This window comes from Varanus komodoensis, unplaced genomic scaffold (genome assembly GCF_004798865.1).
Source record: "Varanus komodoensis strain SLA01 unplaced genomic scaffold, ASM479886v1 scaffold4, whole genome shotgun sequence".
In the NCBI taxonomy this organism is placed as follows: Eukaryota; Metazoa; Chordata; class Lepidosauria; order Squamata; family Varanidae; genus Varanus; species Varanus komodoensis.
In genome coordinates this window covers 11179076-11196394 of record NW_025335941.1, presented here as the reverse complement: position 1 = coordinate 11196394, position 17319 = coordinate 11179076, and the positions used below count along the sequence as shown (strand labels likewise).

The 17319-nt window shown below is 40.9% G+C and overlaps 1 protein-coding gene across 2 annotated transcripts in view; it reads right to left on the bottom strand.

Moving 5' to 3' along the window:
- Positions 1-322: 322 nt before the first annotated feature.
- The window catches only part of PRDM15 (PR/SET domain 15), a 39754-nt gene continuing 22757 nt past the window's right edge, over positions 323-17319 (bottom strand). For both annotated transcript variants that reach the window (XM_044441524.1, XM_044441525.1), the window contains 12 exons: positions 16802-16896; positions 15992-16123; positions 15121-15255; positions 12017-12180; positions 10786-10865; positions 9638-9757; positions 7944-8075; positions 5330-5416; positions 4356-4531; positions 4003-4083; positions 2773-2982; positions 323-2183 (listed from right to left, as the gene is read on the bottom strand). In XM_044441524.1, the coding sequence (XP_044297459.1) occupies positions 1704-2183; positions 2773-2982; positions 4003-4083; positions 4356-4531; positions 5330-5416; positions 7944-8075; positions 9638-9757; positions 10786-10865; positions 12017-12180; positions 15121-15255; positions 15992-16123; positions 16802-16896 (1892 nt within the window). In that variant the 3' untranslated portion in view covers positions 323-1703. The remainder of the gene's footprint in view (positions 2184-2772; positions 2983-4002; positions 4084-4355; positions 4532-5329; positions 5417-7943; positions 8076-9637; positions 9758-10785; positions 10866-12016; positions 12181-15120; positions 15256-15991; positions 16124-16801; positions 16897-17319) is intronic.

Below are 17319 nucleotides of genomic sequence, written 5' to 3'. Positions count from 1 at the left end.
TGGGTGGGAATACAAAACTAGGGGGGAGAGAAAAGAATAGAGTGCCTTGGAAGACAGGTCAGCTGGCTGGTTGTCCCAAGCTGGAATACGCACACTTTCTGCACTTGCTGCTTATGCAGACTTAGCGCTACCTCATTCCAAGATGCATTTTTGTAATCCAAACATTCATAAGTATACCTACTGTGTTAAAAAAGAGGCTTGTCAATATCAACATCCATTCACTGTCAAAAGTAGCTGTGAAGAACTTTTCAATGTATACGGCACACCGTTGTCCAAATGCATTTTCTTCAACACTTGGCTAGGAAAAATTACTGTTCACAAATGCAAAGGCAAGAGAAACTTTTATTCATTATTCTTTATCAGATGCTGGACTGCTCTCCTTTATTTTAAGAGGACAACATTAGCCATTTCATAGCAGACTGAACTGGAATTTATGCCAGACATGGCAAACAAAAGGTACACTGGTGCCCCCTTCAGATGATGCAACCGCTCTACAACTTCCTACCTTCTTTGCTCAATCAGTGTTTTTCATTACCATTAGCACAAGCTGCCTTCTTGTGGTCAACATAGCCTACAATGGGTATTATTACACTATTTGCACCCAGGGAGTATGTTACTGTGCATTTTACTTTTTTCCTCAGCAGAATCCATGTATCAATTATTACAAAAAGGGAAATGAAAAGATACACGGTCAGCTTACAAAATGTCCCTGAATTGTCAAATATTCACCAAGAACATTGAGAGAATTACAAAGGGCACTATGGAAGAATGACTTATCTGAATCCCACCACAAATATTGATGACATGATAGAAGTCTAATTAGTGAAAGAACAGCCAAGTGGGAAACTCAATTTCAATGGGAAGAATGGCTCCTCAGGCCTATTAGCTAAACATAAAATTTAATTGACAAGCATTTCTGTAAAGGGTTCTATGATCACATTAGGGATTTATTTCACAACAAGCTTGCTTTGAGTTTTAAACTGACTAGGTAGAAAACCATCAATGTTGCTCTAATATCAGGCTGGCTATGTATTTCAAGCTGCACACCACATCATCTGACTGCTAGTGTGCTTTCCCCACCACCATAATGGAAGATGCATGAAATGAGGGACATTTCACATCACAAACTATTTCCCACCTTACTGCCACCCACTGATTTTTCCATAAGTTCCAGTAGATACAGAACTGGTCTAAGAAAGAGAAAACGAAACACTTCTTTTTCACTCAGTTATGCTCTTACAGACCACAGCCAGTCTAACAAATCGTGGCTGACCGCGAGCTTTACACTATAAATATTCTTGCCCAATGATTTTATTTCATTTCATTATTTTATTTTTATTTGGGATATTTCTAACCCGTCCAATCACTATGTGTCTCTGGACAGCTTACAAACATTTTGAAGACACTTGTAGTTGTGTTTATTACTTCTTTCCCCCCACTGTCCCAAGTCAAGAGTATCATGACTCCTTTGAGACCCCAGAATTGTCACTAGCCCTGGTCAACTATTTTGAGCTGAAGCTACCCATACTTTTGAGTATCTGCACACGATTCTCAAGGCCCCTGAATTTCAAACTGCAGGGCCAATATCATTATACAGCCTCTTCCAACATGGTTTGGTTTCCAGCCATTGATTCAGCTTACAATGTGTCCGATAGGCTCCCACAAGCCCATTCACAGTTTGGCAACTTCTTGCAGGCTCTAAGTTAGTAGCTGTACATCTGCTGTTGCTGCTCGGTTTGAACCTGTTGCTGGCCTGTCGGCGGTTGTGCTGGCTGGGCCTGAGTCTGCAAGACATCGCCTTGAGGCACTGCCCTCCATGTTAAGGGGTGCTGTTCCGATATCTGGCTTCCCAGTGGAGCAATGGAGTTCACCAGAGTTGTCAGGTTTATAAAATGGGCGACTGACTGAGGGTTTGTTGCCTCTGGCTGGGACTGGATCTGGATATCGTTCTGGCGATTACCGTGCAACATGGCAGACCCAGTGACTGTGTCAAAGGTCACGGTGAGAATGGAATTGTCTAGCTGTAACTGGCGTTCTGGAGTGGCGAGGTGGCCCACAGCCACAGGCTGTAGATTTGTAAACTGGGTCCCAGCTGCTGTTGTGATTGGAGTAACACTGATATTGGTCAGACCAACAGAGCTAGAAGGCGTGGCAACACTGGGGTCTCCAAGGGTTACCACCACCTGAGGAGAGAGAGAATTGAAAACCAACATTTACAAAGGCTGCAATGATCAAATAAATGTTTGTTGCAGAAACATGTGCTGTGAGTGACAGTCAACTTGGTTAGCGGTTTCTGCTGGTGAGAACCAGTGCATCAGATGGAGGAAAGAAGCTCAGAACATAATGGAACATTGTCAGGCATGTGTCCTGCAAAAGTTTGAGATGAACATGATTACAGAACAGGTAACCAAAATAAGACAGGTGGGGTACAGATGATTCCTCATCCAGCCCTCCATGGGCGAATGACAAAGAGGAGGCATGGCTACACCCACTGATATAATTTTGTTTCCAGCGGTGAAGCCAACTGGATATTCCATTCTGCACACACTCCAGGAACTGATTTTGCTGTGTGTAGACTTTTCCCCACTGAAGAAAGTCCAGATGCTTTCAGCAGTGAATGGTCTCTCCCATCAGATCAACAACACCAAGCATTTCACAAATTCTTACGTAGCTACCCTACTGCAAACTCCATATGCTTATTAAAATCCCTTGTAATATTCCCAGCATCTACAATCACTTTTATTCTCCCCTTCCTTTGTACATGGTGCTCACCTGCTGAATGCTTTGTACAGCTGAATTGGTTTCATCACCAACATTCCCTGTGAATTCCACTTCTTTTTCCGTATATTCACTGAAAGCAGAATCCTCAGGCACTTGGGTTTCCTCCTCTTCACCAGACTTATGTTTTCGTTTGTGGCCACGTTTATGAGATTTCATGTGTTTGCCTTCAGGTAACTCTCCCTGTTCCAGGGCTAGGTCTGACTATAAGGACAGAATTTTCAATAAATGCAATGTCACTGATCCTCTTCAACATTTACTTTTCTTTCACAAAAGAACCTCAAGAATAAACTCCAGGCTGAAATTGCTGGATTAAAAAATTATCAGCAGGTTTGATTCTCTTTGTTTAGGGCCCAATTAAAAAAATGCCTCTCTCTCATGCTACTTGTGTTAAATTGGCACAACACTGCTTGAATGACCAAATTATCAGTAATTACTGCAGTTCTGAGTGAGGACTGAACTTATACGTATATACAAAATACATGCCTGGAGGAATTTTGTCCATGGGGTCGCGATGGGTCGGACACGACTTCGCGACTAACAACAACAACAACACAAAATACATAGAAATGTCACAGAATTCCCTCTTGCATTTCATGGCCTTCCATGGCCTTTATATTTCTTTTTCACCTATACTGATGCATGTCTGTCATTCAGGGATAAGACTTCAGGCATCTGGTAAAATGGGCTTTAAATCCATGAAATGGTGTGACATAACGCAACTATTAATCTCAAGATGCCACAAGACTCTTTTCTAATTTCATGCAACTGAATTCCATATGGATCTTTCCAAGGAATGGCTGCAAATGACCTTTGGTCTGAAGTAGTTGGAATGCATTTTCAATCTTTGGGAGTCGTGGGTGGTGTACAAAAAATGTGTCAATAGCTTACTGAATTTAAAATCATGAAATTTATCACATGGTTTATGTGTATACTTTTACTTTTAATAAATAGTCATCAATTAGTAAAACAGTGTGTCAGAGTGGATAACTTATTTTGTACCAAAGCTACATCAACAAGGTTTGCTACTGCATTTTTAAAAGGTATTGCTACATGAGGATTAGAAGTGTACACTATAAAATAAAACCTAGAATGCTCAGGATAGTAATCCTCATATGCTGCAATTCATCCACCTCTTTTGTAATTTATGGAAGCAACCAATAATATATAATAGGAAAAGTTGAGGTTGCACAAAGATTTCTTATTTGGCCGTTTGTACTTTACCTGCACAATTCCTATAGAAGAGGCATCCACAGTAGTGGTCTCTGAGAGCTGGTCCAAGTCATCAATCCTAACTGAAAGCACCTGGAAATAAATGTAGACATTCAGGAATAGCGTGCCCAAACAGCATTACTCTACAATCAAGGACAAGGGACAGTTACCTTAATATATAACAGCATGTGGTTGGCTTTATTTTAAATCAGGTAATACAAAACCCTTCTGTATGGCTCCCATGAAGGAACAGCCCAGCCCAGTTTACTGCCTTCACTGAGACTTCCATGCACCAAAACCAAATTCAGTAATACATCTCACTGGGAAGCCAGCTGAAACCCTGAACTGTTCGCCACTATGCTCACCTCTGGGTGCTTTCGCCTCATGTGTCGACTCATGGAAGCTCTCGTAGATACCTTTGTCCCACAGAGCTGACAACTCTGGGCTTCCACCTTATCATGAGTCAGCTGGATGTGCTTCTGAAGCATGTAATCTGTGACATACTTTTTATCACACACAGAGCATGTCCACTGCTTCCCCACTAGGAACAAGTAAAACAAGAAACTTAGTATTTTTCCTCAAGTAGGGCCATGTTTATATTACAACCCTGGCATTTCAGTCAGAATTTTTAAAAGTCAAATTATTTTAAAAAACTAATTTGGAGGAAATGTGTTATACTTTTATAGGCAGGAGACACATATTCACTGATTAAGTTGGACTGGAACAGAGCAAAGGGATGCCAGTGATAAGGGAGAAATGTGAAATTTGCAAGGCTACTATCAGAGTGAACTTGCCATTTGTTATTCGGGCTAACAAAATCAGGGCCATGAGTCATCTTATCGACAGAGTCTATGTCGCTTGCTGGAGAAATGCACATTTTAGCACCCTCTCAAATTTTTGAGCTATCTTGAATAAACTGACATGAAAGAGCATGATTTGCTATTTGACAGAGAAAGAAGTAGTCCCGTGGTACCTTCACGACTAACAAGCTTGTTATAGCACAAGGCAGAGGTGGGCAACCACGTGTGGACTGGCAGCTCCTGACAGATAAACCACAGAGCAGAGAGGCTAGAGCCACAAAGGACTTCTGGTCACTCCTTCATTTTAGCCTAGGAAGGAAGGGAAGGTATCTTGGACTGCATTCAAGAATCTCAAGAAGGAATACATTTGCTAGAGCCAAATGTATGGGCTCCAGGCCCACACTCTGTAGCTTCCACCTTAAGTATAATAAAATTGAGAAGACCTCACAACTGGGAAGACCCAAATTATCTGAAATCTTGGCTTTATAGGTTAAACACATTTTTAAGATGAATGTCATGTAGTTCTGCCAGGCATTTACCTGTGTGAATTAGTTTATGGGTCTCCATTGTATTCCTCTCGCTAAAGGTCTTCCCGCAGAGCTCACACATGAAATCTTTGATCCCTGCTGATTAGAAATTATGTTAAGTACCAAAACTTTATGAAGAACTTTATGGCAAATGAAGTAACTCTTGTGTCACATTAAATCTTTTAAATAAAAAAAATAAAGACTTTGGCATAAGCTGAGAGGACAGAGGAAAATCTTATTCAAAAAATAAATATAATTTCCACTAGGAGAGACTTGTATTCACATAAGCCAAGAAGCCTGTGAAAGGTTCCCCCAAGTTATTGTTAACATTTGTAGAAGTTCATAAAATGGAATTCACTGACAAAGGCCACTTTATGGCAATTCTTGGAGCAATGATATCTACCATTCAGGTTATAAGCACTAAGAATTCCCACTCCACAGTTTACGTATTTTAAGAATGCAGATGTTGTCTTTATTGACAATTTCTTAATTAGCCATTCCATTCCTGTTAGCAGTACTTTGCTTGCTGTAACATGAAAGATGCTGAGCAAAATTACATGAAGATGACTGAAAAAAAAAACGCTAATAATGTGCTTGCATCAACCTCAGTTTGTGTGACTTTGCTACATGCTGTCATCTATTCATCAGGGAACTGGGAATTTTTGTTAAAGGGGTTGAAGCCGGTAAATAACGAAAGTTCCCCTCACTTTATTTACTCAATCAGTTTATAAATTAATGGACAATGACTGGGTTTGCGTAACAATCCGCCATGTGCCTCCAGGCATGCTGGGTTGTCTTGTCATCCATTCTGCGTCTGGTGCCTTACTTTTTGTGAAGCTCCCTTGCCAGTGACCAATGCCCAATGGCACTTTAGAGGGTTTAGTCACCTTAAATAAATAACAACAATGCTTCAAGAGTATGCAGAACATGTTCATGATTGTTACTGTTTTTATATTTGCATGCTCTTCTGCTTTTGCCTGTCCAATATGCCTGATTAATTTCCTTTAATGTTTCAGCTATCAAAGAGAGCAAGTGGAGTAGTTAACACACAAGAAAATTAATGTCATGACATTGCATATAAACTAATTTGCATACCACTGCAAAGGACTGGGGCAGGAAAGGAGGGGTACTATAGCCTGTCAGAAGCACCAACAATTGTTAAGTGGCAAACCATCAAAAATAAAGCAAAGCTGTGACGAGCTCTTTGCTTGTGAGAGGTGGTGGCAAGTCCCCCTATATTCTAAGTCTGGTCTTCACAGTTCTCAGTGTCCTTCATCTTTTCTATCTTTTCCTGAGCATCTAGGTTTCTGACAGAGTTAAACTCAAGTTTTTAGACAGAGACATATGGAGCCCAAATCTGTATATATTCCTGTCAACCCCCCACCCCATCCTGAGAAAATCTGATGGCTGTCAAATCACAGGATAGTCATGCATGTGCAGCCTGGTTTTGTCAATGTTCATGGATGCTGCCTGATTTCATAGCAGGCATTTAGCTACACATTGACCAGATAAGGCTTTAGGACTAATGGAGAGGGAGTGGGGGCAAGCCATGGTGAGCCTAAACATTTGTTGAGTGTACTGTGGCTTGTTCATAGTGTAGGTTGTGTCCTAAGGAGCATCTCAAAGTGATTAAAATGTAAAATTCTAAAACACACAACATCCAGTTAAAACATGTTCAAAATTGGAAAGTAACAATGAACAAACTGGGAGGCATAATCAGTCAGGAAACAGGTAGGGCTTTAGCTGGCAGTGCCTAACACATGCCATAGTTGCTTCCTTGCACATGTCAAGAGAGAGGGCATTCCACCATATGGGCGCCACTAGAGAGAAAGTTCCCTGTCAGACTGCTGCTATGCATACTTCTCTAAGAACCACAGCCTTTATATTCAGACTGAAAATTAAGCTTTCAGTTGTCATGGAGATAAATAAAATCGAATTTATAGAAAGAAGCTGTTCCTAAGCAAATGTGCATAAGACTGGGCTGTAAGAAGTAACAGATGTCACTTGAATTTCCTAGGAAAGAGCAGGACATTCCCTTTTTGCAGAGGGAAGCAGCATGGTATCCGTGGGCATCAAGCCATGCTCTGGGAACTCTTCTTGGTAGCCCATTTAAAAAAAATACTAGTAGCTGGGATTACTGTGCAATGGATCCCTGTTGGTGCTGAAAGCTGTAGCTTCAAATGAGTGGGACTTAGACCCTATCTCTCCCTTGCAGCCAGTTGTCTGGGCAGTGCAGTTGTCCTTCGACATGCCTCCCTTAGCAGCCATTTCATGCAAGGTCCCAAACTGACAAATATGTTTGTTTGTTTGTTTGTTTGTTTGTTTGGAGTTTTTGTATGCCGTCCCATTCGCATGAGCCTCGGGACGGCTTCCAATACAATAAATAAACAAGCATATAAATAGTACATATAAAATAAAATCCAGATTCACCCTGGCTGTAGAATTAAAACCAATAAATAATATTAACAGTTATTAAAATATTGTTTAAATAAAAAGGTCTTGGCCTGGCACCAAAAAACAAATAAATATATCCATGGCCCCAAAGGTTCCTACCCATGTCTTACCGACTTGCAGACAATCTGGTTCACCCTGCCAAAGTTGTATACCTCCTGTCCATGGTGCTCACCTGTATGCCTTTTGTAGTGCTTAAGCATGTTGACTTTCTGTGCAAATTTCCGATGGCACTCAGTGCATTCATACTCCTTTATCCCTTTATGAAGCTTCATGTGGTGGCGCAGCGCATGTTTTGTTTTCATGCCTGCAAAGAATAAAGCTGAGATTAAAGCATCATGGGGAAAGCCTTTCAACACTCTTTGCATAAGCCTCACACAAGGAAAAAGTTGCTGAGCATGCAAAGGTTTGAGCCAATGGTCCTCTCAAAGAGAAAAGGAGTAAAAGCCATTTTGTACATTTTGGCTGAAAAATACCTTTTGAACTACAGTCAGTCTGTATAAAAGTTTTCAAAAGACCTATGATGGAGGACAATAAAAAACCTAAGTGGACTTTCAAAACGCATGTGTTTGCATGTAAGTGCATTTATTTAAGGGATTCTGTTCATTCAGTTGTCGTTTTTTAAGATACAGCCTAGAAGCAGCATTTAAGCCAGCTCTGTGGAATTCAGCTGAAGCAGAAAACGATCACTGAATGGCAAAGGAGCATAAGGCCGTCTTGTCTAAACACACCACTGCAAGGCAGGAACATTCAGAATGCATGCCAGACAGCAGCGTGCAGAGCAAATAGCTGTGGAAAACTCAAGCAAATAAGCTCATCATGTTGATGCAAACACACAAAATGCAGGGCAGTAGATGCTCTTCTGATGACAAGGGTTAAGTTTTTTGATTAAAAAAAATCATGCAGTCCAAAGATCGGTAAGCCACCTTGCATATAGGATGCAACTACATCTGAATATCTTTAAATATTCTGATGAATTGCTTAATTAAAATATCAGAGATCTTACTGTTGTAAGCCGCCCGAAGGCTTCGGCGAATGGGGCGGCATAAAAATGTTTTAATAAATAAATAAAAAATAAATAGTTTGCCAGCTCTCCTCTCTTGAAGCCACATCATAGGGTCAAGAGTCATACTGCGTTTGTCTGGGCATCTTGACTATTCTCAGAGGCTCCTGAACATTTAGGGAGGATGGGCTTGAGATAAACAGCCCAGCTTCTTTCATCTCAGAGTCTGGAGCTCCATATTCCCAGGTCCCCTCTGCCTCCCCTGCTCTTCTGATGAGCCCAGATTGTCGTGAGTTGGGTATCTGCACCAAGAACAATCAGTCCTCTCATTCTCAGCACTACACATGTGGTCCCCTCCTTCCTTGCATCCTCACAATGAGGTCACCCAGTGAGTGTTTTCTTCCTGAGTGGGGATTTGAACCTAGGTATTCCTGGTCTTAGTCTGACAGCATAAGTATCCCACCATTTTTAAAAACTTTTTGGGAGATGGTGCATAACAAAATGAGGCTCCGTAATAAGCAGTCGCTGTAACTGATGTGGTGTACAAGGGAAATATCTCTACTGTCAAAGATGTTCACAGATCAGTGATGCCAAGTGAACAGCATGTTACCTCTGATTTTGTGACAAACCCGGTACTCCTGAGAGGGGCAGAGTAAATAATGCGTCAGCGGCAGCAATGCTAAATTTTCTACTGTATCACTGATCTACCCTTCCAGAAGCATATGGAGAACCAATGAAGAAAAAAGCTGCCAGCTTTGGTCATGCATATGAAGGGCTTGCTGATGGTCAATGAAGATTCATATTATGAAAGTAGTATTTTTCATGGAGCACTACAGTTCTTTAGAGAAATAAGGGGATACTCATACCTTTACCACACTCTGCACACAGATATTCTCGGATATTGTCATGAACTCTCATGTGTTCTTTTAGCATATCCTTCCTTGCAAACGACTTACCACACTGTTCACAAGCATGGCTTTTCACACCTTTAAAAAAGAAAAGGGAAGAGAAGGAAATTGTTACTTGAACAAAGGTCCGAGAAGGGAAGTCTCTGTTTTACATGCAAGTTTTTTTAAAGCCCCAATTTACCCCTTTCAGCATTTTTACAAAGCAGCCAGCCATCCCACTCTAAAACCAAAGTGTTTTAAGAAAATATGTGAAATAGAATAGAAACAGAAAAGTTAAGGTTAACTGTAATGCAAAGGATTCTCTGACTGCTGTCAAAAAGGTTGTAAAGTGTGATAAATAACAAAAGGTTTGGCAAAAAAGCAAAACCAGAAAGGAAGGGAGGAACAAGAGAGATATGGAGAAAAACAATATTAGAGTGACTGAAGGATACAACTGGAAACTGGGAGGCTAAATTGAGTCCTGCAGTGGGAGGTTACAGAAGTGACTAAGACATCCTTCTGGCTGAGAGGGCTGGGAAACCCCCACCCATTAAGGCAGGGGCTGGGGAAGAGGCGGCCAGCCAGTTTCCTCACCTCCTCCAGCAAGGGATGAGGCAGCGTTTATTTTTCCCAAACTCCTGTCTAGCTCTGCCCATCCTAAGTTATCTCATCACTGCTCCTTGCTAAGAGGGCAGCAACCACAGTGAAGAGAGGAGTGGTGTGGAAAGAGCCAAGCAATGCACAACACAATGTGCGAAGTGCAGCAGGGTGGGGTCTTCTGGCAAATTGTGCCTATTGTGCCATCTCTATGCCAGGGTGGTCAACTCATGGCCCTTCAGATGTTTTGACCTACAGCACCTCTCAATCTTAGCACAATCGATGGTAAAGGAACTTGAAAACTGTGGCCAAAAGGTCTGGAGGGCAGATTAATGGACTTGTGAACATCTTGAAGGATCCCACCCATTCCCCCCACCCAGGAAATCAGGGGATTTTTAGAAGAATTTTCTCAACACAGAATAAGTCATTACAATCTATTTTCCCGACACACAGAATTTAATCACAGAATTAAAAAGCAGCAGAAGAACAAAATCTTTGTTATTAAGAGAACAGTAATAAAACAAGTCTACCTGTATGAATAAGTTTATGCCGTTCTAAATTCCCTATGCTGTTAAAAATCCTTCCACAGATTTCACATGGATGGATATATCTAAAATAGGAAATAAAGATCAGCTAGTAACATCCTTTTCTGATTAACTGAAAATCTATATGCTCAATTGTGTACTCTTCTTTGAAAAGAATTCAATGAATTTTTGAAATAGTACCACCGTCACTTGGAATTATGCAGAAAATTTAGCTGTGTTGCAGCCCATTTATCTACCAGAAGAGCTCCCACATGGACTCATAGATTCAAGATTTTTGTTCTAAATTTTTTTGCAGACTACAAATGAGCACTGCATTTTGCTTTATATGGTGTTCAGGAATTTTATGTTCTGTATGGATTTATAGTTTTAACATTTGTTATAGGCATATTTTTCAGCCTTGAGATATTAGATATTGTGAACTACCATCAATCTTTGGTTATTGGATCAGACAGAAATGTAATAAATGAATACATATTAAGAAAACACATGCTAACCATATACCTCTCTTGTTAAACTTTCTCATGCTGGCATTTTCCCTTACAAATTCCTGTGAGGTAAGAGCATTCCTATTGCAGAGGAGATAAACTGGGACTAAACCAAAACAGACGAGTTCATACATGTGCCCTGGAAGTAGCAGCTGCTATTTCTCATTCTTTTTCTCCCAGATCTCACACACAAGATATCATCTGAAGCATAAGCCTGTGCTTGCACAGTCTTAATAGTGCCGTATAACTTGTGAAGAGGCACTACCTAACTTGTTTTGCTGCCATTACTGTGATTATCACATTTGAAATCTGCATCCTCCCCACAAAGCGGGGAAGGGGAAACAGGCTGCTGCCTCTGGAAGGCATGTGCGAAAGCACCTAAAACTACTTTCCCAAGGCCAACACATTATGAGGAGAAGCTTTGTGCCAGTGTGCCCTAGGGACCATGTTGTACTCCAACTACATCGCCCTAGTCAGCATGAGAAGCAGTCAGGGATGATGGAAGTTACAGGTCAACAACATCTGGAGAGCTACTTCCCCTCAGTCACTCCTTCCCCTCAGGCCTGCTCCCAACAGCTCTGAGCTAAGCGTTCCTCGCTGTCTCTGAGAATCGCTTCTCAGGTTGCGATCCTGCCTACACTTTCTCATGTACAGGCTATACAGAGGTCAGTGCGATTTACTCACACACAGCTGCCAGAACTGATTTAGTTTGGTCAGACATGTCTGCTTACTTCTGCACATTGGGATCAGGCAAGTTCTCCCGATGAATGACCATGTGTGCGTGGTAAGTTGCCTTCAAGGCAAAGCGTCTATTGCAGATGCTACAGCCATAGCCCTTCTCCTTGTGAACTTCCATGATGTGTTTCAAGTACTCTTTTCCTCGGCCAAACGTCAACTGAAGAATGAAACAATAGTGAATGCACTACACCGGGCAGAGCGGGACACACACTGAGAAACAGGCTAATGCAACTTCGGGATACCCAGCAAAAATAGCCAACAATCAGAAACACTGTCGTGTTGGACAAGGTGAAGTCTCTGCTACAGTTTGCAGAATTCATTTGACAGAACAGAATGTTCAGTGGCTGGGGAACAAAACTGTTGCTGCATCAGGTAATCTTGGCAATTTCCAGGTGTCTCACGACAATGGGTCATCCTCCTTGCAGGGTTGTTTTGCCTAATCTCTTTAAAGGGAGATATCCATGACCTTTTGCTCATACGAATTCCAGCATTCATTCTTCTCTCATACAGGCTAGCCCAGGATACTAGGTCCATCTTCCTGAAGTCAAGTCTCCCCAACATGGCCCAAGGCCTGGGGTTTAGGGTTATGGAGCTAATATTGACATATACACACATTACACTGTCGTCTAGCATCTGTGGTGGAAGGAAACACTGCCAGTTTGGCTGGGATACTCCTCAAATAGATGGCTAAGGTAGAAGGATTCCATAGCGAAAAAGGCAGAAGGAGCAGAGTAAGCAACTGAATGAAAGAAGAATCTGGAAGAAGTGTAGGTATAGAGGCAAGAGGAATTAGGAATTATGAGACAATAAGGGTGTTCTAAAGAAACTTCACAGCACTTAAGATGAAAAGGTGCTGCATGTTTCAGGGAAAGGGAGGAAGAAGTGCTTGGGAAGCTCTCGAGATACACAGGGACTAAAAGAAATAGGATAAAATTGGCAATGACCTGAAATAGTAAGGATCTGAGGACAGGCACCAAGAAAAAAGTCGAACTGAAATAAAAGCATACACCAGACCTAGGAACAGAAAAGTCTGTGTGGTACCGGTAGAGAAGACAGCAAAGGATTTCTGCATCTAGACTGCTGACCCTGACTGGGAGATTCTGCATTCATGGCTTCAGCCTTCTCTGCAACATTGGGACTTGGCAACAAGGGTGAAGAAACAGTGGCCACAGATGTGGCTGGGCTGAATATCACATAACCATTTGAATTATCAGACTTCTAGAATAACAGAAATAAAGAGAATTTGGGACCCCCCCAGCACCACCACACGCACAATGCTGTCTTCCATTCCATGGAAGACGGAACTTTAGCATACACTAAATTAGCAATTTCAGGAAGATTCTGGCTAGTACAAAAATGTCTTATACACACTGAAACATTTATTAGCAGATTGATGACAACTCGATAATAATTCCTATTATCCACCATACCACTCTAATGGCATGAAGTGGCAGCAGCATAGTCTATGTCTGGCAAAAGAGCCTTCACAATCCACCCACATTTGTAAAATTGAGAGGTATTCTGAAGGCAGGACGTTTTAACAAAGCTGTGAGCAAAATGCAGCAGTCTGAAACAAATTAAACTGACATGAAACCCTTCAGATCGATGGCAAGTGGAGACCTACATTCTACAGATCTGTGAACTTTAATGCTTCCACTTTTTTTTTTTTAAAGGAAGTGCCTTGATATTCCATTTAAGAACCTTTGATACTCAGAATACAATATGCTGTGTTGGACCTAGACTTGAACTGAGCAGTGACACCATGCTGGAAGGAAGAGTCGAGAAGTGACTTCCATTAGTTCTTCTTTTCCCTGTAGCCCCTTGAAAAGCCAGAAGATTGGGAGTTCTCAGTGACAGCACTGGAGGTGGCACTGGGAGCCAAAGAGGGAACTCATAAAAACTGACTTGCTGCTTCTTTCAGTGGGAGCTTCTGTTGTGTCACAGACTGTTCACAGAAGGGCATGTTTAGAGCCAAACCCAATGCCATTTGTTTTATTTGCTGCCATGGCCTAAGCAAAAAACCCCATTTAATTACTTACAAAGTAAACAGTAGTCATTCTACCTTGTTGGTTCATTGAAAAAGATATGAAAACATGAAAACAGAATCTGTTACAGGCTAAAAAGTGCCTTGGACATATCAGTATTCTTCTTTCCTTTCTTGCCTCCTGTTGCTACCATTGCTCTCCACTCAACAATTCTTCTCTGACTCAGTCCTAAATGGTATTTCAAGGTCAGATTTCCCCCTTAAAAACATTATAATAATATTTATCTAAACTTAAGTAAATTTCTTTGTTATAGTTATTAATAAATGTATTATACATCATACCAGACAAACAGAATTGTCTCAACTTGCCTTGGTAATCTAAGATATCATCTTGTAATTTCATCTGTAACATTATGTGCTACGTGTATCAATTATTGTAATAGTCGTAACTCTTATGACTAACTCTTGTTTAGCTTATTAATGCTGTTTTCATTTGTGAAAACAAAAATTCTACCAAATTAATTCTGGATTTTATCCAGAAATTATTTAGCATGCAATACATTAACTCAGGCAGCAAAAAATTTGAGGAGTTGGTGCTGAGCTGGAATAGGAATTATAATTCTTTATTATTGAAATCTGCACTATGATGGTGTTCGGACACTTTGGAAGCACCAACATGTCCCATATGTTCTTCCATAAGTCTGTAAGGATTTGGAACACTCTCAGGGACTTGTCAGTCTGTGGGTTAAGGCTCCAGGTTAGCCGCCCACAGAATTGAAGGCAAAAAATCCCTAAATTTTTAATCACACATAAATACCCCCCATGATCTTATATGGAAAAATTAAAATATACAAATGGAGATTTCCAGTCTGCAGCATCTATCCTGTTTATTTCAATGGAGGAACCAGGTTTTCATTAAGTGCATTTTTTCCATGTGCAGATCTTCTCTTTCCACTGAGATGAATGCTACGGCCTTTGTGTGCAGGACCAATATGCAGAGCAGAACAGACAGAGATCTCTGGACTAACACGGCTGAATATTTTCGATCTTTCTCATGGCAACTCTCCAAATGACCCTGCCCCACCACAAAATGTTTGAAAGGAGTAAAACTACCTGGCACCTTTTGCAGCTATACTTGTGAGGCTCAGAGTCCACACTCCCATCTGAGTTTTCATCATTTTCCTCTGAAGAGATTCCAATCTTGCCAATGAACTCCTCCCTCTGGTGGTCATCCATGATTGCTATGTCCTAGGCAGAGTGGAGGTACAAAGTCAAAATCAAACAACACAGATGTAATGATTGTGCTAAGTCCTCCAGAATAAGAATCAACAAGAGCCTTGCTTGTTTCTTAGTTGAACTTGTGTTAATAACAAAACAGACTGTCCAGAGAAAGGCTTGCTGTTCCATTCCAGGGGACAAGTTTCAACAAAATAGCTAAATAAGAAAATGTTGTAAGCCGTCCAGAAACTTTTAGTAATGGGACGGCATAGAAAAACTTTGAATGAATGAATGAATGAATGAATGAATGGTCTTGCTGCTTAAATACCAGCAAAAGAAGGTATTTTCATCAACAACCACAAAAGTATTACATCACTGAATCTGTTTTCTGGTTTTCTTTTTACAGGTATTAACTATTACATCTTACTCACACTGAAAGACAAATACAGAACACAAAATCTCATCTTCTTCTCCACTCTGCCACTATGTTTCCTTCTTATTCTGAATCTCATTATAGGAACCATAACTTAATTTCAGAAGGAAAGATTGATATTCAATACATTATATGGTTCAGGATTCAAACATAAGGTGAAGCAACCAATGCCACAATACTGATATGACTTCAAAATTGTACTCAATCAAGGCAATTGTGTTCTTAGGCAGCATGAATGCTTTCCCAGGTCCTTCAGAGTCCCATTCCAAATCCCATTCAACTTCAGTCTAGATTCAAATCACACTGAACACTGTCAAGCATTAAAGAATGTACCTTAAAATGAACATGAATATGATCTCTCAGCACATCTACCCTGAAGAATTTACGGCCACAAATCTCACAGGTGTATTTTTTATCACCATGGGTCAGGAGATGCTTGTTCATATTGCTCCTACATGAAAATATCTGAAGAAGGAAAACAGTTGCAGGTTACTTTTGTCACCTGTCAAATGTGACAGATGCCAACTATCTTTGCTTATTCTTTCAAACACAGTTGAGTGACATTTGAGAAAGGTCTAACTTCTTCCCTTAACAGATTAGCACAGAAATGACATAAGGTAAGGAATGATAAACAATTACTTTCAGTTTATTTCAGTGGCTTCACTTCCAACTCCTGGGTTTAGATGAAGGACAGAATCCTATGCATGATTAGACATAGAAAAGTCCTACAAGTACGAGCATCCCCCAGCCAACCATGCTGGGAAACACTGGGTATTACAGGGCTTTTTCTGTCTAAGCATGCATAGTAGAGTACTCTAAGTGAAGTAATAGGAGGCACACAATTTTTAAATGCCTGAACGATTACTTGGTTGATGCTAGCAGAGGGTCTTAGATTACAGAGATCGCAAACCCCTAACCATGCATGCCCAGGAGTAAGTTGCTGAAGGGTGGCCTCTTCTGGATCTAAAAGTTCCTCCTATCCCCCACACTAGGGTCTCAATCTGAACTGGACTCTGTGGGACTAGTTTAGAGTAAAAATGCAAGGAAGGAAAACCAAGAAACAGCTGCTGGACACAGAGTGAAGCTCTGGCCCTCAGAATTAGAAACAATAGTTCCACTAAGCAAGCGAGTAAGGAATCCTACCTTTCCACACACAGGGCATGCAGAAGGCTCTTTCTTGTAGCGAACCATGTTCTCCGTACTGTGCTCAAAGTCCTCCCGTTTCACACGCCTTACTCCTTAAGGTAACCGTTCCCACCAAAAAGGACAAACATAAAATAAGACATGCTTTCTGCTTCAATCCATACTATTTTCATATGAATAAAAACATAATAGAAACTACAAAAATGCATAATAGTGACACCCTTTATATAATCAGATATGCTTTACATTAAATCTGCACTATATTGCACTGGGAGGTAGTACCTTGCCTGAGCCAATACATTTTGAGTATTAGAATTAGCAAAAAGTGCCTGGCACATGCCTTGGTTGAAGCAAGCCACTGTGGCTTACTTCAGCTACAGCCATCATGTCAACTGCATGAGTGCAAAGGACTCTTGACTGAACAGGTCCTGTGTGGTTACTGTAGCAGGTATAAGGGTAAAAAATGAGCGATGAAATCATAATGAAAATAGTTTGCAAGTTTGTTTTTAGCGTTTGAT